The sequence below is a fragment of the Carcharodon carcharias genome, chromosome 22 (genome assembly GCF_017639515.1).
Source record: "Carcharodon carcharias isolate sCarCar2 chromosome 22, sCarCar2.pri, whole genome shotgun sequence".
NCBI lineage: Eukaryota > Metazoa > Chordata > Chondrichthyes > Lamniformes > Lamnidae > Carcharodon > Carcharodon carcharias.
The window spans coordinates 22542433-22569039 of NC_054488.1; the positions used below are offsets into that span (position 1 = coordinate 22542433).

Below are 26607 nucleotides of genomic sequence, written 5' to 3' on the forward strand. Positions count from 1 at the left end.
ATGAGCCCCTTGATCTTACCTTCGGACCTTACCATGCCGCCATTACCTTTAACCGCCCGTGTTCCAAGATGGCACCGACTGAGATCGATTGTTCTCTTTTCGGCGCCAAAAACGGAGCTCCCATCACGTGCTAAAACAGAAGTCCCGCCTTATACGAATTTCTATTGGCCGACAGGTTCGCAAATTAATTCGCTGATTGGTTATTGAGCGTGTCAATCAGCAGCTGTTAAAAGGGAGTCTGCGCGCAATACATGCGCATTGAGTTTTTTTCCTTTTGTTGGGATGAGAGTGGTAGTTCGGAGTCGTTAATTTAAGAACCCGCAAATCTAAAAGTGAGAGCGAGACTTCATGGACGTTTTTGCAACTGGGAGAGGGAGTGTCCCCAGGATAGATTTTTAAAGCTAGACTGGAATTTTTTTGCTAAAAACAAAAAAACTGCGGATACTGGAAATCCCAAACAAAAATAAATACCTGGAAAAACTCAGCAGGTCTGGCAGCATCGGCGGAGAAGAACAAAGTTGACGTTTCGAGTTTGTTGAAGGGTCATGAGGACTCGAAACGTCAATTTTGTTCTCCTCCGCCGATGCTGCCAGGCCTGCTGACTTTTTCCAGGTAATTCTGAATTTTTTTTGCAACTGGAGAAAGATTTTAAAGGCTGTAATAAAAACAGAAAGTGCTTTCGAAACTGAGCAGGTCTAGCAGCATTTATGGAGAGAGAAACAGAGCTAACGTTTGGAGTCCATTATGACTCCTCCAGAACAGTTTTGAAGGTGGACAAGGTAAAAGAGACAAACGGAAATCCCATTGGAGAGAAGAGCAGGACTTCCAAGATACGCCACCAAACTTGCCCATTTCGACTATATTATCCATAATCTTTAGGACCCAGAATTTCTGTTTGTCCCTTTTACCTTGTTCACCTTCATTGCTTTCAATTTCCCTTCCCATATTTGATAAACGTATCCACCTGAACTCGCATTCGCAAACATATTTCCTTCCTCACTAGCTGTGTCCGGCTGCAACTTTTTCCACGTGATTCCAACCTTAATGTTTCAGTTTTGTTTTTCAGTCCATGATTACTGCTACCTCCTGAAGTTGGTGCATTCCTTAGACTGCTGTTGTTGCCACATCTTAAGATGTCCACTCTTATGCGCTGCCACATGTCCAATTTTGACCTTTCTCTTCAGATCTTAACGACCAGCAGCAATGCTGGGTGCGGTGCTGCTGCGTGAAAAGTTTCCTCCAACCAACAGATACTGCATGTTTCAGGCAGGACTTACGACCCTGGTTGATGCAGAAATGGAGCTGCCCCTGCGGCAGACCAACCAGCATAGGGGAAGGAGAGGACATGCATCTTTTTCATCACTCACTTTCCCCTGGACAGATGATGGAATCTGCCCAGTGCCAGGAAGAACTGCTTTTTAAGATCGGGATGTTGGAAGTGGGCAGACCTCCAGAAGAAAGTGCAGTATCGTTTAGGGAAAAAAATGGCAATCTTGACCCTTAATTGCTGCCTCCAAGAAGAAATTCTTTCAGCCTTCAGCCAGGTTATTATATTTGTTTATATAACTGCACTTTTTATATTACATGCCATATCTCTTTCAGTGCCGATTAATGCAGCAAACCTCTGGTCACTAGATGATAGATCTATTGGGGTTGTGCATTCTCTGATATGAATGCTTTCATTTTTGCTGCATGAAGATTGCAACATAATCGATACGGCAATGCAGCCCAGGACCACGCCTCCATGCAGCAACACTTGGGCCCGTGCAGCTTAAAGCCTCCAATGACTTGTGGCTATGGGGGCAAGCATACTCTTGGAGCAGTTGTACACTCCAATTAATTGGGAGAGTATTGATTCTCAGTTTTCTAAATATATGAAAATCATTGTCAGCTTACACAAAAACACCTTTAAAAGTAAGAATTCTATGACAGGTGGTGATTAGAATGTTAAACTTGCCTTTGTCAAATAATTGAGTCTGAACCATGGTGTCATTTTTATACATATGTCTGTATTTACAGTAATTTAGAGTCTGTATATTCAAACCTTGCACACAGAATATTGATTTGTCTCTGATTTTCCTTACAGGTGCAATTGTGGGGGGGATTAGAAATCCCTGAACACCAGTGGAGCACCCTTTGCGGCCAGAAGACCAATTATTTTATTTGGCAAGTCCCTGGCTGTTGCTATCTGGGAGTGCACTGTGCACAGGGGCAGCTCCATCTGTGGGAGAGTGGGCACAGTTCATAGTATCATCAGTGGTACTCCTCCCAGGGCAAAACCCCTGCTCTTACCAAGGATGCTGAGTGCTGTCAAAGGTAACAGCTTACAAGCACTTTTTATTTTAAATTGCACTCACTTCCTCCAGTAGATGTTCCATGTTTCTGCTCTAGATTTTTAAAAATCACTCTCATTGTCATGGATGTCCCTTTTCTACTAGTTGAGATTTCAAACGTTTCAATATTCAATATTCAATTCAAAAATTGTTTACTTTTTTCTCTTTTCTCCCCACCTGTGTTTGTAACTTATTTGAGGGGCTGAATGGTGAAACTACCTTGAAAGAGGCTCAGCAAATGCATAACCAAGAAAATCCAGAATGGAAACAATTATAAGTGTAAATTTATGGTGGGTGTTTATATTTTATGTGTTTTTCTGCATAATTTCTGTTTTCATAAAATTTGTACAGCTTTACTCAAACTCTCATTCTCACTGTTGTCTGGACAAATGGAAAATATGTAATCTCAAATTCTGCTTCAAAATCACATTTATTAATCCAAAGCACCTTCAATCTTTCATGCACATGTGCACATAATTTTGTTCCAGGAAGGGACTGCGATTTCTTTCATTATAATCCTGATGCCGATGATTAATGCTGAAACTGAATGACCTTCAATCTCTCATACACACACGTGATTTTGTTGCAGAAAGAGACTGTGATTTTTTTTTTCACTATAATTCTGATGCCCATGATCAATATTGAGCTGAATGAATGGAATGAAATAAACTGCCTTTCTTACAAATTAATCAAAAATTCAGTTCGCCTACATCCAGCTGTAGGTTCTCTGTTAAGTCAGCAATATATCTAGCCGACCTCTCAACTGGAACCAATTCAACTTTGTCACCAGTTCATCTGGCCCCAGTAGATGAACTGGACTTTATTTCCCAGTTGACAATTGGCTCAGCTGGTAGCAGGTCAACTGGCAGTCATTCTAGTGTCTTTCTACAAATTGTGAAGGAGAGATCTTTATAGAGCTCCAGTTATGCACAACATAATCTTGATTAATTATGGAATGATGAGAGTTGTTTTTCAGTTACCTAACAAATCTGTAGATCATTGTCTTTTTTATTTGATTTAGAATACCTTCTCATCTAAAAGATCACTGACCCCTTAATTCAGCATTCCTTGCTCCTTGCTAACTGTTGACTGAGATAGTTCTTGTTAAATGTCCATACACTGAATAATTCTGGGCATGAGCAAGTTGACCATTTTATTATTTCCAGTTACAGTACAAGTAGATGAGCTATTTATAAGCGAAAAGAAAGCAAAAATCTTAATCCTATGATATAATAAATCCAAATCCACCTATGTATTTAAGAATAGATCTTTTGCAGTTTCCCCCTTTTCATTCAGGTGAGGGGTTGCTACCTGTATATGGTGACAGACCAGAATACCCTGCCCCTCACCCCCACTTGTCTTAACTTTTGAAAGAGGACATCAACTACCCAAAGGAAAATGTCAAGGAAAATATTTTAATGCCATGCAGGAAAAAAAGGCCGAATTTTAATACTACCCAAATGTGGATAGTCAAAATGGCATTTGGGTGCTTAACATTACATTTGTGACCTGTTTGTGTCCACCGTTTTAACTGCTGGATTTTAAGCTTTGCAGGGGCTGCCTGTTGCAAGCAAACAGGGGCTGTATTGATACTTAATTGTTGGGGTTAGTTGATATCTTGTGGGCCAGGATCTGCAGGAGTTGCTTCTCTGAGCCTCACGAGGAAGCCTTGGGCCTGTCCAGATTTCCCTAGCCCTCCCCTGACCACGATGGAATCTATACCCCACATCACTTCCCCTTGTGCTGGGGTCATTCTCTTGGATTTCCCTCCTGTTGCTTGAAATCCTGCTTCCACTCACCAACTAGCAATTTCCACTGGGAGTGACTGGATGGGAGTACAATTTAAATTAATGAAATGAACCCCGAGAATTAAAATGTGCCTTGCGCTGCGGGGAGGGTACAAAGAGAGTTGGACAGTTTACTGTCCCCTGAGGCCACATAAACACATTAAAAACAGTGCCAATATGCTGGTAAGTGGATAATTACAGAACTCTAATAACAGACAAACAGAAACCTCAGGACCTTTTTGTTGATCTCGCTTCAAGCTGTGTTATTGTTCCTCTAGCCCCTGCCAGGTCTGATTTAGGTCCCAGTGAAACATTTTCCTGCCTTTATCCATCAAGTTCAGGAGGAACACATCTGACCCATCTTTCATCATGAGTCAGGGCTTAATGTAGCACTCCCATTTCTGAGTCAGAAGCTTGTGGATTTGGATCTCACTCCAGAAACTTAATGACAAAACCCAGGCTAGCATGACTAATACTGTACTGAAAAAGTGCTGTGTTGCCAGAAGTGATGAGACATTAAACCTAGATCCTGCTCTTGCAGGGGATCCAAATGATCTCATGGCAGTATTTCAAAGAAGAGCAGGGGAGTTATCCCCAGCATCCTGGCCAATACTTATTCTTCAATCAATGTCACAAAAATAGATTGATGTTTGTGGGAGCTTGTTGTGTGCAAACTGGGTGCTGAGCTTCCTACATTACAATAGTAGCTACATTTCAAAAGCACTTTGCGATGTCCTGTTGAAAGGTGCTATATAAATGCAAGTCTTTCATTCAGATTCTGATTGACTGAGTTCATCTCTAGCATTTTCTTTTTATTTTGTTCCCATTTGCAGCAATCACAGTTCGTTTTTCTTGTCTGCTATTAAACGTTAATGGGTTGGTAAGAGTTACAGAGTGACTGGTCTGGACTGACCTACTTCAGTATCCATCAGGTCTATTGATTTGAATTGCAGGTTTAACTTCAATCAAAGAACAGTTGCCACTTGCCAAAGCAGTTTGATACATTGCATCCCTGCACGTCAGTGCAGCACAAAGACAAAGCATCTTGCTTTAGATGAAACAAATTAAGAAAAATGGAGCATAAACTGGGCATGTATTCCCCCGACCTTAGAAGATTCAGGGGTGATCGCATTGAGATGTCTAAAATGTTAAAAATAATTTGATAGGATAGATAGAAACTATTTTCCCTGGTGGGGGAATCAGGAAAGTGGGAGTGTAATCTTAACATTAGAGCTAGGCTGTTCAGGAGGGAAAAGTCAGGAAACGCTCATTCACATAAAAGTTATTAGAAGTCTGGAACTGGCCCCAAAAGGCTATGGTGGATGCTGGGGATCAAATGAAGCTTTCAAGACTGAGTCTGATAGATTTTTGTTAGTTAAAAGTGTTAAGGGATATGGAACTAATGTGGGTAAATGGAATTATTCATGATCTAATTGAATGGTGGAGTTGGCTCAAGGGACTGAATGGCCACCTCCTGTTCCTATCTAGCTAAATGATCCTCTTTCAGTCTGTTCTGATTTTAGTGCAGAAAATGAATAAGCTTTTGAGTTTTTCAAGACCTTTCCACTGTGTTATAAGCTGAACCCTCAGAACACATTTCACATAGTGGTTTCTTGACACTGGTTTCAGTCGAATGACTGAGCTTTTGTGACTAAGTGACAAACTATCACTTTAAGCAAAATAAGACACAACTTCTGGATATGACACAGTAATTAAACAACCTTTAAAAATTCATTCCTGCTCTGGTTTTTCCGATGCTAAGAGGCAAAGATTATGTTGATGCAACAAAACTCTTAACTAGAATTGTGAGCCCAAATTTCCATGAGATGTCTACTAATGAAATGTTCAGGTCACAATTTAATCTCTCCATTGTCCCTCTCCACTATCTTATCCCTGATGTACTGGGAGATAAGATGGTCTTATCCGTCCCCTACCCCTCCCCCACCCGGCTCCATTCTAACTGTGCACTTTGCACCTCCCCTCCTCTCATCATTCCTCAGTCATCTGAAGAATTCATTCTCTCAATTGTTTTCAGCAACAATTAAAGGCTGTAGCACATTTTGCCATGTTTTCTCTGCCTCTAATACAACGTGTGCCCATCCTGCCCTGAACTCCGTCCCAGAGTGTTCTTCCCCACCGACTACATGTTTACTTCGGTTCAGGTGGGTTATGGTTGTTGCTGACAAGGACAGCATTTATTTCCCATCCTAAATTGCCCTTATCCCGAGCAGCAATTTTACAGGCGGTATGTTAACAGTCTTTAGGAGTTAAAATAATCTGGGCCTGTTTTCTGCTGCAGCAGGTGAGAATTCCTAAACTCACCAGTGCAAAACCCACCTGGAGTTAATATCAGGGTCGGTATTTGGAGTTATGTAAGGACCAATCATTTATTATATAATTTCAGGACCGTATCACACAAGGAATCATATACATAAATTTTATTGATCTAAATCTAATTTAATTGTAGTGAAACAGCAGCAGCTTGCTTTATATAATCCATTGATAATATGCTTCCTATATAATTGGAATGTAGGAAGAGAGATTTTAATTAATACTTTCATATGTACTTACAAAATAGGAAGGTGTCATAGTCCCACCCTAAACACCCAACTAACAACTGTTATAGGAGCTAGAAGCAAATGCTAAAGTATGTGATATACGCAATAGAACAGCAGGAAGAGAATAAAATATGCAACAAGGTAGCATTCAAGGCACTAATGGCTGCAGAAATGACACTTCCAGCACTTGACAGGATTAGGAAAAGTTTGTCAACTGCATGATCTAGGTTTGAGACTTATTTACCAGGATTGTGAATCGAAAATTGCAAGCATTCTTCCCACTTGCCCACCTTCATTGCTCACTTGGATGGATGGAGTATCCCAGAAGGGTTCCCATAATCCGATGACTGTCACCAGAATGTTGAGACCACGCTGGAAAATTGGCACAATGATCTGTGTGATAGATTGACTTGAGACATTGGAATGCTTCCACATAGTGGGTGGAATTTAATCCAGACAATGGGGGCCTTGCCTGCTGGCTGGAGAGCCAGCAAAAGTTCTGCATCACTTCCTTTTGGGAATGACGGCTGACTTAAATGCCAGTAAAGCACTAAGTGGCCAGGGGATGGAAATCTCGCCATCAAAAGCTGCTAACAAATCAGATGCCAGTGGCTCTCCATTGTAGGAAGCGTCATGCGGTAACAGCTGATAATGAACCCACCAGAGGCCTTGAATGGCTGAAGGGCCCAGGCCACTGGTGAGTAAGAGCAGTGAGTGGGCTGCTGGCTAGGTGGGGATGAGGGAGGTGGTTTTCAGTGCCCCGCCCCCTGCCCGAGGCCAGGTCTTTTGATCAGGCAGTGCATGTCTGACAACAAGGGACCTGCGCCCCTACCCTCCAGCAGTCTGCAAGCAAGCAGGTTGAATACCAGAGGTGGGAGGAAGGCCCTTAAAGCCTACTTAAGCACCTCAATTGTAGTTAGGGCGGGAAGGCCATCCACGAGCCATCCGGGACAGAAATTGGAGGACGATGGGGTCCTCACCCTAAACCTTCTAGCCCACCTCCAAAGACACCTCAGGAGGGGCATTAAGTTTTGCCCTCTGTGTGTTCATGTGTATTGATCACATCACAACCACACCTTTGATATTGAGTGCCCTTAAATAACCATACAGAATAAGGGCATCTGGGTATAGACACAAATCAAGGAACCAAATACTGCACAGGGCCAGGCCTTACCAGGCTTTGAATTATTCTCTGATGTGGGCGTCACTGGCAAGGCTGGTACTTATTGCCCACCCCTAAATGCCATTGAGAAGATGCTGCTGAGTCACTTTCTTGAGCCAGTGCAGGCTATCTGGTGGAGATGCAGCCTGTCCTGTTAGGAAGGGATTCCAGAATTTTGACCTAGTGACGATGAAAGAACAGCAGCAATATAGTTCCAAATTAGAATGGTGTATGACCTGGAGGGGGACTTGCAGGTGAGATGGTGTTGCCATGTATCATCTAGATCAGACTTGTCCAACTGGCGGCCCACAGAACCACTATTCAAAAGATGGTATGTTCAAAATGCTGATAAGTGAAATTCAAGATTTTGTAAGGGATGCGCCTCCAATCACAACATTTCCAAAATTTGCTGCTAATAGGCTCTACAGAGCCTATTAGCAGCAAATGAGAGAGAGAAAAACAGTCTCTGATTGGAGGAGCAATGAACAGTGGCAAGTGTGCTGAGGCTTGCCGGGTCCAAGGGAAACGAAGGAGTGGTGAGGCTGGAGCCCGGGGAGCGCAAATATTGCTGTGTGCCTGGAAAGGAGATGGTGCTGTGGTGGGTGTAGGGGAGTGAGAGAGGGTGGTGTGGGGGAAAGTGAGAGGGTGAGTTAGTGAGCACCCTGAGGCTGGGAGTGAGCCAGACACACGCACACTGACCTTCTCACACTCTGGTTATTTTTATTAATTACTCTTTTTTAACAACAATTTGTTATGACCTTGCTTTACTTTTGCTCAGGAATAGTTTCTTTCATTAATACCTCAACAGTTTTTTTTAATTTATTTTATTGTTGTGGCAAGCCTTATCTTTCAGAAATTTGCCCACTGGTTCCTTGAATGAGGAAAAAAAATGGAAACGTGCCCCCTCCTTGAACAAAAACATTGGATAAGCCTGTTCTAGTTGGTAGAGGCCAAGAGTTTGTAAAGTGCTAAAGATGGTACACACTGCTGCCACTGTGTGCCTGTGGTGAAAGGTGTAAAAGTTTAAAGTGGTGCCAGCCAAGTGGGCTGCTATGTTTTGGATGATTTCAAATTTCTTGAGTGTTGTGCTATACTCATTCAGACAAGTGAAGAGTATTCCATCACACTCCTGACTCCTGCCGGGGGATTCAGGAGGTGAGTCACTTGCCGCAGGACATTTAGCTCAGACCATTCACAACAAAGGCCTTGAGTGAAATGAGCTTGGTTGGTGTTAGTGCAAGACCCGTTAAGTGAGGTGGTGTGGTACTCACCAATCTAGGCCATGACCCAAGGGTCAGAATAGTCACCTGCTCCTTACAGTTGCCCAGTGAGTTCAACTAACCAAATGCGTTTTGTTATTGGGTGGAAGCTGTTATCAGGCTTAGTTGCAATGCCACAAATGGCACACACAAGAATAATAATCGTCAGGGAGGGTTGAGCCAGATATTCTCAGAACATACATATAAAGAATAAAGCTGAGAAATAAACTTAGCTTTAAGAAAATCCAGCCTGCCCCTCGTTACTTGAGCTGGCAAATACAAAAAGATGTGCTTGACCCAATGTAAAACACAGGATACAGTGGCTCTTTAAAGACAGCTTGGAAGCTATGTAGCAGATTCATCCTGTAAAACGACGAGGTGTCACTTGGATAATCTAGGTAAATCCCAAACCAGTTGTATAGAGTTACTGGCCAGGTAACTCTACCTAATTGTGCCAAGTGGACACAGTAAGGCACATAATGCAATCCATTTACCGGGGCAATGGGGAGGGAATGAGGGAGAGTCAGATGGGAGGGTTGGTGTGTGATTTCCAAACACTAGGACGCATTCCTAACTCCTAGCCAAACTATCCTTCCCCAAATAACAGGTGCATACTAGGTTGCCACAGATGCCTCACAGGCCTTTGAAAAGATGAAACTCCCAGTAACATTTCCCTGGTGTGAGTCTCCAAACATATGACTTGCAAGCAATTATCAAATCTCTATAGATGCTCTGGATCGTTCCATGGCTTTGGTTAGTTGTGTTCTACTCTCTGATCCCAATGGGAAAAGCGGTCAGTTTGGATCAAAAGTCAGCTTCATGACACCTAAAAGACAGAAAGACAATGGCTTTTGGTCCAATGTGGCGGATCTCTTGTTGTAATAATAAATTAACATAAATAGTACTGACATCATAAATTAACATATTATGTTCAGATGTCACCTGTGGCACACTTGCCTCTTCGAGTTAGAAGTTATAGTTCAAGTACCACTCCAGATATATGAGCATATAGTCAAGGCTGACACTCTGAGGGAGTCCTGCACTGTCAGGTGGTGGTGTTCCCACATGTCTGCTGCCCTTGTCCTGCTAGATGGTAGTGGTTGTGGGCTCAGAAGGTGCTGTCTAAGGAGCCTTGGTGAGTTCCTGCAGTGCATCTTGTAGATGGTAGACACCACTGCCACTGTGGAGGGAGTGAATGTTTGCGGATGGGCTGCCAATCAAGCAGGCTGCTTTGTCCTTGATGGTGTCAAGCTTCTTGAGTGTTGTGGGAGATGCACTCATCCAGGCAAATGGAGAGTATTCATTCACACTCTTAACTTGTGCCTTGTAGATGGCGGACAGGCTTTGGGGAGTCAGGAGGTGAGTTACTTGCTGCAGGATTCCTAACCTCTGACCTGCTCTTGTTGCCATAGTATTTATGTGGCCAATCCAGTTTAGTTTCTGAAGAATGATAACCTCCCAGGATGTTGATAGTGGGGGATTCAGTGATGGTAATGCCATTGAATGTCAAGGGGTGAAAGTTAGATTCTCTCTTGTTGGAGATGGTCATTGCCTGACACTTGTGTGGTGCGAATGTTACTTGCCACTTGACAGCCCAAGCCTAGATATTATCCAGGTCTTGCTGCATTTGGATATGGACTGCTTCTGTATGTGAGGAGTCGCAAATGGTGCAGAACATTGTGCAATCATTAGCGAAAATTCCCACTTCTTATTTTATGATGGAAGGAGGTCATTGATGAAGCAGCTGAAGATGGTTGGGCCTAGGACACTACCCTGAGGAGCTCCTGCAGTGATGCCCTGGAACTGAGATTGATCTCCAACTACCACAACGATCTTTCTTTGTGCTAGGAATGACTCCAACCAGTGGAATGCTTTCCCCCTGATTCCATTGACTCTAGTTTTGGTGGGGCTCCTTGATGTCACACTCGGTCAAATGCTGCCTTGATGTCAAGGGTAATCACTCTCACCTCACCTCTGGATTTCAGCTGGTGGTAATGATAGAATTGGGATATGCCGGGCCATGAGGTTATAGATTGTAGTTGAGTACAATTTTGCTGCTGTTCATGGCCACAGCCTTCATGGATGCCCAGTCTTGAGTTGCTAGATCTGTTCAAAGTCTATTCCTTTCAGCATGGTGGCAGTGCCACACAATACGATGGAGAGTATCCTCAATGTGAAGATGGGACTTTGTCTCCACAAGGACAGTGCACAGGTCACTCCTACTGATGCTGTCATGGACAGATGCATCTGTGGCAGGCACGTTGGTGAGGGTGTGGTAAAGTATGTTTTTCTCTCTTGTTGGTTCCCTCATCACCTGCTGCAGACCCAGTGTAGCAGCTATGTCCTTTGGGACTCAGCCAGCTTGGTCAGTAGTTGTGCTACCAAACCACTCTTGGTGATGGACATTGAAGCCCCCCAACTCAGTACATTCTGCGCCCTTTCTACCCTCAGTGTTTCCTCCAAGTGGTGTTCAACATGGAGGAATAATGATTCATCAGCTGGGGCACGGGGAGATGGAATGGTATGTGGTATACAGCAGAAGGTTTCCTTGCCCATGTTTCACCTGATGCCATGAGACTTCATGGGGTCCAGAGTCAATGTTGAGGACTCCCAGTGCAACTCCCTCCCTGGATACCATTGTGCTGTCACCTCTGCTGGGTCTGTCTTACCACAGATGATGATTATGGTGTCTGGGACATTATCTGTAAGGTATGATCCTGTGAGTATGACTGTCAGGCTGTTACTTGACTAGTCTGTGGGACAGCTCTCCCAATTTTGGCACTAGTCCCCAGATGTTAGTAAGCAGAGTTGATAGGGCTGAGTTTGCCATTGTCATTTCCGTTGCCTAGGTTGATGACGAGTGGTCCATCCGGTTTCATTCCTTATAGGCTTCGTAGCGGTTTATACAATTGAGTGACTTGCTAGACCATTTAAGAGTCAACCACGTTGTTGTGGATCTGGAGTCACAGGTAGGCCAGACCAGGTAAAGACAGCAGAATTCCTTCCCTAAAGGGAATTAGGCCAATAGACTAATGCCCACCAGGGCATTAGTGAACCAGATGGATTTTTACAACAATCAACAATGGTTTCATGGTCTTCATTAGACTTTTAATTCTCAATTTTTATTGAATTCAAATTTCACCATCTGCCATGGTGGAATTCAAACCTGGATCCCCAGAGTATTTCCCTGGGTCTCCCCTGATCATTGAATTTTGATAATATGCAACACACACCTGCACATGTGATGCGCTCTCCACTTGGCGATCTGCTCTCACACCACCCACAGACTCGCCATCCCCCCTCCCCCGCCCTGCTCTCAAAAACCCACCCACCAGCTCTGACAGATTTGCCAGCAACCCCACCACCCCTGCTCCCAGCTCAGATGCCAAAATGTCCCTTAATTTATTCCCCTAGAGTTGGTCACCCTGAAACTATTATTCCCTACCCTTTGTACTAGTGCTAGGAAACCAACTGAATATAAAGCATGGCAACTCCAACAGGTAGGCTCAAAGGCAGTTAAGGGAATACACAGGGGCCTAAGCAGATGGGGAGAAGACAGCCAGAGACCTTGATTTCAGACCCTGAGAGAGAAAATTGTTGGAGAAATAGTGGGCAGAATGCCTGTGGAGTCATCAACAAATACATTAGTCAAAAAGAGAATCATTAAATTGCATTTTAGAATTTAAAAAAATACCTGTAGTTATTATAGAAATAAATATAAAATGTAAACTTACCTGCAGTGCCGCCGAGAAGAACAGACCTGGGAGACGTTGCTTGGAGGAGCAGCAGTGCCATCTAATGGTGAGAGGACTGAAAGGTAAGTTTAATCACAGTGTAATGTCAGTGTAACTGGCCTCACAGTCCGAAGCAGTACCTATATATCATTCCACAACTAAACCATAGCACAGGAAGTTAGTGTGACAAGAGCAAGTGCATGCTAGGCACACTGGGATTGTATGAGGGAAGGGGTTCCTCTTGCTGTAACTCTAGCGAAACATCACCAGAGTTTCCAAAAAGAGGAGAGGTAAGTTTGTCAACCGCCAACACTCCTATCCGAGAACAGACAGTTCTATCTGCCAAGGGTAGGGGGATGCTGGAAAAATGCTCATAGTTGCCCCATGCTAATGAAATCTCCTTCCATTCCTTCCAGAAATTTCAGTGTGGCTTGGGCAGGAGTGGGTGGGGATCTTGGACCTTAGCTCGAAATGTTTTTACCGTATTGCTGGAAGATCTGTTGTGTATCAGAGGGTACACCGTTTTCTAACCATAAAGTTGTTTAAATATGTGGGAGAACACATGGGGACTCTCATTTGAAAGGACTAAGTAAATCAAATTTGTTTTTTATTGCATAACATCGCCTTGTTTTTATACTGTTTTGGCAAACACATGCTATAACTCCATCCATTACTCTCATAAGCAAGGGGCTCTTACATGTAACTCAGTGGAAACATTCTTCCGTCTAGGTCAGAAGATTGTGGATTTGAGACCCACAGAAGAGACTTGAGCACAAAATCTCAGTTGATACTCCCAGTGCGTACTGAAGCACTGCTGCACTGTCAGAGCTGCCATCTTGAAGCTGATATGTTAAACCTCTGCCCTTTCAGATGGGTTTAAAAAGAATCCATTGGCACTATTAAAAGGAGAGAAAGGAAGTTCTGACCTGGTGTCCTGACAAATATCCACCCCTCAACTGACACCAACTAAAACAGGTTCTTTGGTTATTTACTTCAGTGTTGTTTGTGGTCAGTTCAACCAAAATTATAAAAGCCACTCACACTGTAAAAACTCTTTCCGAATCTTGGGTTCTTGAGGAAGTAGAGAAGTATGTGGAGACACATCTGATGATCGAGCAGCTTTCTCATTTCCTGCATACAACAAAGGAGATGAAAGACTGGAGTTTATTTGTGTATTGTGGATCCTTATTCAGTATGTTAAGGTGTCACGATGGCTTACTGGCATCTTTCTCTCTTGCCTTTGGCTCATGGCTTCAAGCCTCAGTTAGAAATCTGAACCCATTAACTGAGCTGACACTCCCAGTGCAGTACTGAGGAAGTGCATCTCTGTTGGAGAAGGTAAGAAGATAAACCAAGACCTCATCTGCCATCTTAAGTGGAGGTAAGAAATTCCATGGATGTATTGGGAGAAGAAGAGCAGGGACATTCTCTTGGTCTCCTCCCCAATATTGCTGGGGCTCACCGGGAAAATCACTAACGATGATCTTATACATTTTCTGCTGCTATGTCAGCATCAATAGTCTCAGGAGGGGTGTGCCTGGGAGAGGGAGGATGGGAATGATTGGGTGTGAACAGTGGCTGGCTACAGACAGTAGTTTTAATGCAGGGTCTGGAGATTCAGATAAGTATTGTATTGGTGGTGGCTGCAGGAGCCCTTTAAGGGCAGCTGGTTAGGCGATTTGTAGACCATCTACTCTTGAATGTAGCTGGCAGGATGTCAACTGTGTTTCAGGGTGGTCCAATTTGGGAAAGGAGGCATCCAGTAAGCCTTAGGCCCCTCATTTACAAACACGAAGGCCGGAATTTCCCAGCCCCTCATGCCGGCGGAACCTTCCAGTCCCACCGATGTGAACAGAGATTTTCATGGCTCCCCGGCCCTGCTGCTGGAAAATTCTGGCCTAAGAATCTAACACCCCTCACCCCAGACTACCTTGGGAGGGTATTGGGACCCTTGCTTTTCCTGATATATATTAATGATCTAGATCTTGGTGTGCAGGGGACAAATTTAAAAGTTTGCGGATGACATGAAGCTTGGAAGTGTTGTGCATTGCGAGGACGGTGTGGAACTTCAAGAGGACATAGACAAGTTGGTGGAGTGGGCAGACAGGTGGCAGATGAAGTTCAATGGGGACAAGTGTGAGGTGATGCATTTTGGTAGGAAGAACATGGACAGACAATATAAAATGGGTGAAATTTTGAAGGGGTGCAAGAGCAGAAAGACTTGGTTGTATATGTGCATAGATCATTGAAGGTGGCAGCATAGGTGGAGAGAGCAGTTACTAAAGCATATAGTGTCCTGAGCTTTATTAAAAGGGGCATAGAATACAAGAGAGCAAGGAGGTTAAGCTGAATTTACATATGACACTCGTTAGACCTCAGCTGGAGTATTGTTACGGTTCTGAACACCATATTATAGGAAGGATGTGAACACATTGGAGAGAGTGCAGAAGAGGTTTACAAGAATGGTTCCAGGGATGAGAAACTTCAGCTATGAGGATAGATTGGAGAGGTTGGGACTGTTCTTCTTGGAGAGAAGAAGGTTAAGAGGAGATTTTATAGAGATGTTCAAAGTCATGAGGGGGCTGGACAGAGTAGATAGAGAGAAACTGTTCCGACTCGTAAAAGGATCAAGAACAAAAGGGCACAGATTTAATGTGACTTGCAAAAGAAGCAAGTGTGACATGAGAAAAAACTTTTTCACACAAGTGGTTCCGGTCTGGAATGCATTGCCTGAAAGTGCGGTGAAGGCAGGTTCAATCGAGGCGTTCAAGAGATTTGAATAGAAACAATGTGCAAGGGTACAGTGAAAATGCAGGGCAGTGGCACTGGGTCATAATGCTCATTTGGAGAGCTGCTGCAGACATGATGGGCCGAATGGCCTCCTTCTGTGTCGTTAAGATTCTGTGGTTCTCCCGGACTTCAAAACTAATATCCATAAAGCTGCTGCGAGCAATCACAGGAGAAAAATTATTAAGGTAAAAAATATTGAGGTTTTTAAAAATTCTCTTTGAACACTTATGTTTATTAATTATATAAATATCAGAGACAGGCAAAAGAGGCTGTATAATTGACAAGTCATGATTTATCCAATCAGGTAATGAAGATTCTGTTCACCTATTGGCTGTAGGAAAGTGCTGCGCCACAAGACTAATCATGTCAGGTAACTGGTGGTGGAAGGATGGGGATGGAGCGGTTGGAGACAGAATGTCATGTGATGAAACCTGAGAAATGTACTGATCAAAGTTGGCAACCCTACTAACACCTGTTTTGGTTGCATGTCCTGGCTGCCTCCATTAATTAGAAGGTGGCAGACTTCCATTTCAGGATGTATGTGTGCCTGCTACCCGCCCTATTGGACACTTTGGCAGCATTTTACATCTGTAAAACAGATTTAGCATCTTCACATTTTTTGGTCCACATTTACAAGTACTTCATTGGCTATAAAGCACTTTGGGACATCCCAAGATCATGATAGGGTCAAAATTCTGGAACTACCTCCTTAACAGCACCTTGGGTGTACCTACAGCACAGGGACTGCAGCAGCTCAAGAAGGCAGCTCACCACCACCTTCTCAGGGGCAATTAAGGATGGGAAATCAATGCTGGTCTAGCTAACAACGCCTACATTCCATAAATGAATAAAAATGTAGATAAATACAAGTTAGTTCTGTTTGTTTATCTTGTTTCAGTTTCAAACTGCACCCTTAGTTGAGAAAGCAACACTGTGAAGTGGAATGGACAATTCTCTATCCATTGAAATGTCTCCTAGGAGCCAGAATGTGACTGACAAAAGGGGAGACAAGCTAAGAGGTGTCGAAGGATTACATTATGAGGAAAGACTGAAGTAACTTGGAGTCTTTAGCCTTGAAAGGGAGGTGAGAAAGGAGAGTTTGTATAAATATACAAGAGGATAATTTAGAATTGATGTCATGGACAACACCTACAAACAAGAGCTGGATCTATTTCTGACAGAGTCAAGATCACTCATACAAGAGGGAGGAGCTGTATCAAATTATTAGGCCCCAAAGTCTCCTGGACTAGCCTCGACCTCCTAGGTAGGGGTTGGAGAGGAATTTCTTGGATTGGTTGTCCCTCATATAGACCTGGATTTTTATCTGGCCTCTCCCAGGAGATCACATGATGAGATTGTGTATTGTAATTGTTCCTTCTGTGCCAACCTTCTGACCTTCAGAATACAAAGCCTGTGTCAGCATCTTGAGAACTAGGGATATAAGAACAGGGGGGTGGCCATTCAGCCTGACCTGTTCTGCAATTCACTGACCTCTTGTCTCTGCACTCTTCAGTTTGCGTTTCATGGCTTGACGCAGACATTCCTTCACCTGGACAGAAAGATCGGTGGCTGCTTCGCTAGCACGAGCCAGCTTGAAATGTAGATCGGACTTTAACTTAGGGACTTCAGAGACCAGAGAGGAGGAGCTGAAACAAAGGGACTCCTGAGAGGAAATACAGTACCATAAGAATGAAGAATTTGCATTTATATTGTACCTTTCACACCCTCAGGACATCCCAAAATGTTTTACCGTCAATGAAGTCCGATTGAATTGTAGTCACAGTTGTAATGTAGAAATTGTGGCAACCAACATGTGTACAGCAAACTCCCACAAACAGCAATGTGATAATAATCTGTTTTCATGATGCTAATTGTGGGATAGATATTGATCAGGACACTAGGGATAACTTCTCTTCAAAATAGTGCCATAGGATATTTTACATCCACCGAAGCTAGTGGATGGGGCCTTGGTTTAACATGTCATCCAAAGGACAGCACTTCCAACATTGCAGCACTCCTTCAGTACTGCACAGGAGTATCAGCCTGGGTTTATGGATTCGAGTCAGGGGAGTGGAAACTTGAACCCACAACCTTCTGACTCGGGTGAGAGTGCTATCAACTGAGTCGCAGCAAACACTGAATCAATGTTGTTTACTGAATGGAATGCCCCTAAAATAGTTCACCACTGGCTAGTGCAGTAGGTTAGCAAACTATCCCTGAAGCTTTTGGACCTGAGGTCAGATCAGTGGGTTTGGAAACCATTCCTCCTCATCGCTGTCATCTGTTGCCTCTAAGGGTCCGCAATAAACGGGCAGCTTCAGCAGAATTCTCAGTAGACAAGGTCTTAGCACCACCAAACTGAGTAATTGGCACAAAGGCTGGGTACCAATCCTGGGGCAACTCAAGGTGAAGGAAGTGGACTTAAGAAATAGGAGGACTAGACCATTCAGCCCCTTGAGCTACTCTGCCATTCAGTACGATCATGGCTGATCTTCTGTCTCAACTCCATTTTCCTGCTCACTTGCATTTCCCTTGATTCCCTGAGAGACCAAAAATCTCTTTCTCAACCTTGAATTTATTCAATGATGGCACATCCACAACCCTCTGGGGTATTCCAAAGGTTCACAACCCTCTGAGTGAAAGAATTTCTTCTCATCTCAGTCCTAAATGATTGACCCCAGAGGCTGTGTCCCCGTGTTCTAGATCCTCAGCCGGGGAAACAGCCTCTGTGCCTATTCTGTTAAGACCCTTCACAATTTTTTTAAAATTCCTTTAATGGGATGTGGGCTTCACTGGCTGAGCCAGCATTTATTGTCCATCCCTAGTTGCCCTTGAGAAGGTGATGATGAGCTGCCTTCTTGAACTGTTGCAGTCCATGTGGCATAGGTACACCCACAATGCAGTTAGGAAGGGAGTTCCAGCATTTTGACCCAGCGACAGTGAAGGAACGGCAATATATTTCCAAGTTAGGATGGTGAGCGACTTGGAGGGGAACTTCCAGGTGGGGGCATTCCCATCTATCTGCTGACCTTGTCCTTCTAGGTGGTGTCTAAGGAGCCTTGGTGAATCCCTGCAGTGCATCTTGTAGATGGTACTCACTGCTGCTACTGTGCATCAGTGGTGGAGGGAGTGAATGTTTGTGGATGTAGTGCCAATCAAGCGGACTGCTTTGTCCTGGACAGTGTCCAGCTTCTTCAGTGTTGTAGGAGCTGCACTCACCCAGGCAAGTGGGGGGTATTCCATCACATTCCTGACTTGTGTCTTGTAGATGGTGGACAGGCTTTGGGGAGTCAGGAGGTGAGTTACTCGTTGCAGGATTCCAAGTCTCTGACCTGCTCTTGTAGCCAAAGTACTTATATGGCTAGTCCAGTTCAGTTTCTGGTCAATGGTCACCCCCAGGATGTTGATAGTGGGGGATCAGTGATGGTAATGCCATTGAATGTCAAGGGGTGATGGTTGGATTCTCTCTTGTTGGAGATGGTCATTGCCTGACACTTGTGTGGCTCGAATGTTACTTGCCACTTGACAGCCCAAGCCTGAATATTGCTGCATTTTGGACATGGACTGCTTCAGTATCTGAGGAGTCGTGAATGGTGCTGAACATTGTGCAATCATCAGCAAACATCCCCACTTCTGACCTTATGATGGAAGGAGGTCATTGATGAAGCAGCTGAAGATGGTTGGGCCTAGGACACTACCCTGAGGAACTCCTGCAGTGATGTCCTGGAGCTGAGATGACTGACATCCAACAACCACAGCCATCTTTCTTTGTGCTAAGTATGATTCTAACTAGCGGAAAGTGTTCCGCCCTGATTCCCATTGATTCCAGTTTTGCTAGGGCTCCTTGATGTCACACTCGGTCAAATGCTGCCTTGATGTCAAGGGCAGTCACTCTCACTTCACCTCGGGAGTTCAGCTTTTTTGTCCATGTTTGAATCAAGGCTGTAATGAGGTCAGGAGATGAGTGGCCCTGGCGGAATCCAAATTGGGCATCAGTGAGCAGGTTATTGTTAAGCAAGTGCCGCTTGATAGCACTGTTGATGACCCCTTCCGTTACTTTACTGATGTTCAAGAGTAGACTGATGGGACGGTAATTGGCTGAGTTGGAGATTCTTAAATGTTTCAATGAGATTGCACTGTTTACAGTAGTGGGAATTAGCCACTTCTCTTCTGAGTCTGGGATGAAGGTATATTGTTGAGGTGTAGTGTAAAGGGCTTCACTCTGTTATGATTAGGGGACACGTGATGCTGGAACTGAGGCTTCAGAATCAGATCAAACTGGAACCAATGCTGGATTGCTCACACCTGATAACATTGGCGAATTGTGCCATCAGTCACGGTGCCAGGGACAGCTCCTGGTCACCCCTGCTTCTGGTTTTAACAGAAGTTGCACCAAGTGTGAACAACTAATCTGTTTGCAAGAGGCGGTTGATCATTTAAATATTATCATGAGGCTGTTTCGCTCAGAATTAATCACCATTTTAATTTGACACTGGCTATAGGGATTTCCTGAAAAATTTCCAAATGATTAATGCCTATAGGACAAAATCCAGCACTGTCTGAACTCTGGAGGAAGCCTTGTCCTAGCCATTAATTCACAGCTGCTTTTTTAAATGCATGGTTTTTCCCCAACCTGCTACACCGTTTACCTCCTTACCTGTTTCAAATATTACTCTGGTTAATGGTTTTGAATCATTTTCCAGTGTTCCACTGCGCCAATTGGTCAGCAGTGCATCAACTCAACCAGAAGACAAATCAAATTTAGATATTTAGAAACCTAGCAGCTAAAGGGAGATGACGACGCCTGGATCCAGGATGTGTGCGCTTTTCCATTTATCGTCTGGATTCAGTTTACCTGCTTCACCCACGATTGAACATCACCCATGTCACCCCTTCTAATCTCTCCACCAGCATTGACCCTTCCAATCTCCCCAAGACTCAGCCCTTTCAACCTCTACTTTACTGACCCTCTGATCTCCACCTCCTTGACCCTTCTGATCTTCCCTTCGGCCTCCAATCTTCTTTGGAGCCCGACCTTTTTGATCCATCTCTCCCCGATGGTGGCCTGCTACCCAAGACCCTGTTGCTGGCAGCCAGCCTCTCAATCTGGCTACACGTGGTCAGGAAACAAAGACAGGTAAAGAAGGTAATAAGGCAGAACCTGAGGGAAACCAATTCTTACGGGTTTCTCAACCTCAAGCTAGTTACGCCGTTCCCTCCACCTCCGAGATAAGGCTCTGCCTTTAGCTGATGTCAGACCTTCTCAATGAGTGAGATGTCCCCTGATCAGAATCTTACTTTCATGTCAGATATATCAAGGCAATGCAGAGCCAGTAATGAGTGTTGGCTACTAAGTGATAACATAGACATCAGGACAGCAACCTTGAGTAAACTATACAAAGGCACTTCAGGCCTTCCCAAACTGACTTATTCTAATTCGCTGCTCACTGGCTCCATCTGTGACACTAGACCTCCCTGATGAGCCTGTCATGAATCTTAGGCCTTTGCAACTCAAAGTATCTATCCAACTATGCTAGCTTTTTGAATTAACTCCTGTGTCTTAGATAGCCTCCTCTATATGAGAGTTACTGTATCATGTTGCAGGTTAAATTCAAGCCCTTCTGAGATATGTTAGAGGCTCCTGCTAATGAACTAAAAGTGTAAAACTGTAACCATCATGTTGTACATTGAAGTAATGGTGAATAATGATTTTACCTGTACAAATTTTAAATTATCGCTCTTATTGGCCAAGATTTCCAACTGGAGTTTCTTCTCTCTGATCTCGGTGCATTTCTGCTCCAGTTGGGTCCTGATGCTGATGCCCTGGTTCAGTGCTGCCTGCTGCTCCCTCCCAATTAACCCAATCACCACTTTCAGGGCCTCATCGATGGCTTCAGTCATTGCAGAAAATTTGTTGGTGATTTCCAATTCCACTCGTTGTGCGGTTCTCTGAGGTGAGATCAGAAAGAGTTTAAAACCTCCTACCCTGTGTAGTGCCACCTGGTTCCCACTCCTCTTGCCACCCAACACATGCTCCGAGCACCCAGTTCCACTTAGTCCCCATTCACAGTGTCATCCACTTGAAACTCCCAATGCCACCTAACATTCATTACTGGAATCATCTCCTCCCAATGCCCAACCTGAGAAAAAAATGCTGAAGGTGACCTAATAGAGGTCTTTAAAATTATGAAGGGTTTTGATAGAGTGGATACAGAGAGAATGTTAAAAGCAAAATACTGCGGATGCTGGAAATCTGAAGCAAAACACAAAATGCTAAAAAAATTCAGGTCTAGCTGCATCTGTGGAGAGAGAAACAAATTTAATGTTTTGAGTCCGTGTGACCCTTCTTCAGAGAGAATGTTTCTTGTGGGGAAGAGGAAAACTAGAGGCCTTAAGATAATCACCAAGAAATGCAATAGGGAAATCAGAAGAAACTTCTTTACTCAGAGTAGTGAGAGTGTGGAACTCACTACCACAGGGAGTGGTTGAAGCGAATAGTATAGGCGCATTTTAGGGAAAACTAGACATTGATAGGAGCACCCACCCAAGAATACATTTGCTGGAACACACACCCAGAAACTTTTCCAGGGAAACACACCTGTGTACATGTGACCAGGAACACATGACTTTTCTATTCATCATGAAGCAGCTTCTCTAGAAAACATTGAGGTTGGACTGCTCCTTCTCAATCACTCCTATTCAATGGAATTTCAAATAATACTCCCAGGCTAATCAGGATTAAGAAGGCAAATTAAGTGTAGTGGAGGGGCCTGATAAGTTACAAGGGATAACCATTGAATTAAACTGTATCAAATAACTAAACACAATGTTTATCTGGAGTGGGAAAGACTGATATGAGAAGATGGGGTTCAAGAATGGGATTCTCAAGTCCTCTCCCTAGAGCATCAGAAGGGGGTCTTTCAGCCCCTCAAGCCCTGCTGTTTCATTCCATTAGATATATACCTTATTCCATTCACACTCCTGAACACCATATTCTTTGATAACCTTGCCTAAGAAAAATATATCAATCTCTGTCTCAAAAGTTCCCATTGACCCCCACCACTCCCCCAATTTGTGGGAGAGAGATCATAATTCCACCATTGTTTGTGCGTAAAGTGCTTCTTGATTTTGCCTCTAAAAACCCTGGTTGTCATTGTCCCACGGATCACAAATTGAAATTGTCTACCAGTTACAAAAAAGCTGGACAGTTGAAGCTGTGATCTGTGCAATCCTTTGATTGGCAGTCACACGGAAGATCTCGAACCAGGATTCTAAAGCTCCAACAATTCCTGATGCCTCATTGCCAAAGAGGTTGCCAACAACTAACCGTGATTGAGTCGATATTTTCCTGAAGTGTTCCAATCTCCAGCAGTGTCCCCTGTAGCTGCTTCTCCATCTCAAGATCCATTAGATAAAGTTCTTTCTGAAAAATGAGAGAATAAATACCATCAGGACTGGCACAGAAAGGGAATAAACCTCTCAGTTTCACTCATAGTCAGAGCAGAGGGGCAGGACTTGGAGCAGAAATCTGATCACTGTTCTCTGGATTTTATTTCAAAAACGGTCCCCACACAGCAGGAATATATCAAACAGAGTTAACGTTTCAGGTCACTGTCCTTTCACCAGAACAGTTCTGATCAAAGGTCATCAACCTGAAACGTTAACTCTGTTTCATTTTCCACAGATGCTGCTTGAACAGCTGAGTATTTGCAGCATTTTCTGTTTTTATTTCAGATATCCAGCATCCGCAGTATTTTGCTTTTAGAATTAATCAAAGCCGTGTTCATAAATGAGAAATTATAAGAATTATTATGAAGATTTCCTGTCTTCGAGAGCAATTATTCCCTACATTTAACAGAGCAATTTGCTTATGCTCCTGCTGGATTTTTTATGCATTCTAAAAATGTTGGCTTCGCTGGCAAGGTCAGCATTTATTGCCTATCCCTAATTGCCCTTGAGAAGCTGGTGATGAGCCACCTTGAACCGTTGCAGTCCATGAGGTGTAGGTACAGCCACGTTGTCATTAGGAAGGGAGTTCCAGAATTTTGGCCCGGCGACAGTGATGTATTTCCAAATCAGGATGGTGTGCGGCTTGGATGGGAACTTGCAGGTGGTGGTGTTCCCATGTGTCTGCTGCCCTTGTCCTTCTAGGTGGTAGAGGTTGCGGGTTTGGAAGGTGCTGACAAAGGAGCATTGGTGAATTGCTGCAGTGCATCTTGTACCTGGTACACACTGTTGCTACTGTGTGTCAGTGGTGGATGGAGTGAATGTTTAAGGTGGTGGATGGGGTGTTAGTCAAGTTGGCTGCTTTGTCCTGAGTGATGTTGGGCTTGTGTGTTATTGGATGAGCAGGGTGTGGAAAGGATTTTTTTTCTCTCAGATGGTTGTGAATCTTTGGAACTCTCTTCTCCAGCGAGCAATGGAGGCAGAGGTTGATAGATTCTTGACTAACAAGGGAGTCAAAGTTATCGGGGGTAGGTGAAATGTGGAGTTGAGGCCACAGTGAGATCAGCCATGATCTTACTGAACAGCAGAGCAGGCTCGAAGGGCCGAATAGCCTACTCCTATTTCTAATTCGTATGTTTGCACGTATGCCTTTGTCATTTCCAGTGCCTACATCAATGCCAGGTGGTTCATTTGGTTTCATTCTTATTTGACTTTTCTGTAGCAATTTGGTACAACCGAGTGGCTTGTTAGGCCATTTCAGGGGCATTTAAGAATCAACCACATTGTGTGGGTCTGGAGTCACATGTAGGACAGACCAGGTAAGGATGGCAGATTTCCTTCCCTAAAGGACATGAGTGAAACAGATGGACTTTTACAATAATCGATGGTAGTTTCATGATTGCGATGAATTCAGATTTATTAAGAAATTGAAGTTACCATGGTGGGATTTCAATTTAAGTCTCTGGAACATTAGTCCCAGCTCTTTGGATTACTAACCCAGCAACAATGATACCCTATGATACTCGTTTCCTGAAAATGATCCTATCAGTGCATTACCCTGAATGTGGAAAATGCTGATCAATTCCTTTGTACAAGTTTAACAATTTATCAGCTTTTACCTTCCTGCTCTGTACCTCTTCCTCCAGCGTTACCACCTCGTGCTTACGATGCTCACTAGTCATACATACGCAGCAAATGAAAGTCTTGTCGTTCCTACAGAAGAGTTCCAGGTGCTTCCTGTGCATCTTGCACTTGCGCTCCTTGATATCTCGCACAGGCTCGGTCAGGGGATGATCCTGGAACGCCGGGCTTTCCCGGTGAGGTGTCAGGTGCTCCTCACAATAAGATGCCAGGCATACCAGGCACGACCTGGCTGCCCTCAGCTTGCTACCGCTGCAGAAATCACAGGTGATATCCCCTGGCCCTGCCAGGGGCTGAGAGATGCCAGCCTTAGTAACCGACTTGAGAAAATCTTCCACTATGTCGCAGACAATTATATTTCTGTGGAGCGTGGGCCTGGGGATGAAATTTTCCCTGCACTGAGGGCAGCTATAGGCCCCAACACTAAACTGCTGGTCCCAGAATCGATGGATGCATTCCAAGCAGAAATTATGTCCACATGGAATCGTCGCCGGATTCTTGAACACCTCCAGACAAATGGCACAGACCAGCTTCTCCCTGGAAACCTGCACATTTGACAATGGTAATGCCATGTCGAGGTGCCACTTCTCCTTCTTACAGCCGGGATCCGAAGCTCTGATGATTTGTCTGGAACTCGACAGCCCTGGATGTATTTATTGTTCGGTTGCTAGATTCTTTTTTGATGTAGATTAAGTGGAAGGGCAAGTGAGGAAACAAAAATCCCCTTAGATTTAATTTCAGCACAACCCATTTTGTTAACTCAGAAATATACCATGTAATGTTAAACATTACTTAAAATGAAAATAAAAGTTATTTTGTGTTCCAATGGCATAGTTAAAGAAGATATTAAAGTGTCACCTCCTAATTGCAAATCTAGGTAATGATATCTGGATAGATACTGTGTACAATAGACCAGAGCAGTGGCCTGGAAATTCAATAGCTCTAGTTCACAGATGTGCAGAGAGCTGGGCACACTAAACACACCCAGTCACATGGGCCAGGATTTTACGGCCCCTCTCGCCCAGTGGGATATTATGGTCCCACTGAACTGAATGGAGATTTAAATGACTCGCGGCATCCACTAGGAGGTGGGGTGGGGGGGAGACACACCACGGCGGGGCTGTAAAATCCTGGCCATAGTCCCAGACACTACATAAAGTTCATTATAATGATACAGGCGTGCAGTATCACTACACACACTAATTATTGGCTGCTTGCCTGTTTAGGGAAGGGCAGGAAATTGTGCATCTCTGAAGCTACTTAAAGAGGAGGCTCACTCAAGCTGCAACTGGAAGGGAGCTCGCCAGATTGAAAATAAAAAGAAAGAAAGAAATAAGTCGCATTTATCCAGCGCCTTGCAAGACCCCAGGATGCCCCAAAATGCTTTACGGCCAATGAAATAATTTTGAAGTGTAGTCACTGTCCTGTCATAAGGAAACATGACATCCAATTTGTGCACAGCAAGCTCCCACAAACAGCATATGTGATAATGACCAGATAACTTGCTTTTACTAGTATTAGAAATATTAAGACAAGATGTAGATTTTAAGGATGTCACAAAATTGGAAAAAAAAGGGGAAAGTTTAAGGAGAAAATTTCAGAGCTTAGGATCCAGGCAGCTTAAGGCATGACCAACAATGATGGAGCAATTAGACTGAGAATGCTCAAGAGGCCAGAATTAGATAGGCATCGATATCTCGGAGCGTTGTAGAGTTGCAGGGCATTACAGAGATAAGGAGGAGTGAAGCCATGGATGAATTTGAAAACAAGGATGAGAATTTTCAATTTTTTTTTTGTCACTGCCAGACCAGGTGCCAATGTAGATCATCAAGCAGGGGAGTGACGAGTCAGTATGCAGGCAGTACAGTTTTGAATGAACAAAGATTGTGCACTTTTT

The 26607-nt window shown here is 43.9% G+C and overlaps 1 protein-coding gene across 2 annotated transcripts; it reads right to left on the bottom strand.

Moving 5' to 3' along the window:
- Positions 1-3473: 3473 nt before the first annotated feature.
- LOC121293751 (E3 ubiquitin/ISG15 ligase TRIM25-like) lies at positions 3474-25348 on the bottom strand. Of its 2 annotated transcripts, none has more exons than XM_041217023.1 (7): positions 24689-25348; positions 22951-23046; positions 21339-21572; positions 17115-17286; positions 13875-13964; positions 12834-12894; positions 3474-9925 (listed from the first exon to the last, which is right to left on the bottom strand). In XM_041217023.1, exons 1-7 carry the CDS (start codon positions 25280-25282, stop codon positions 9904-9906), a joined length of 1269 nt encoding a protein of 422 aa, XP_041072957.1. In that variant the 5' UTR covers positions 25283-25348; the 3' UTR covers positions 3474-9903. The 2 variants fall into 2 exon arrangements, with proteins under 2 accessions (XP_041072957.1, XP_041072956.1); XM_041217022.1 differs by having other exon boundaries at positions 12834-12909.
- Positions 25349-26607: the final 1259 nt, after the last annotated feature.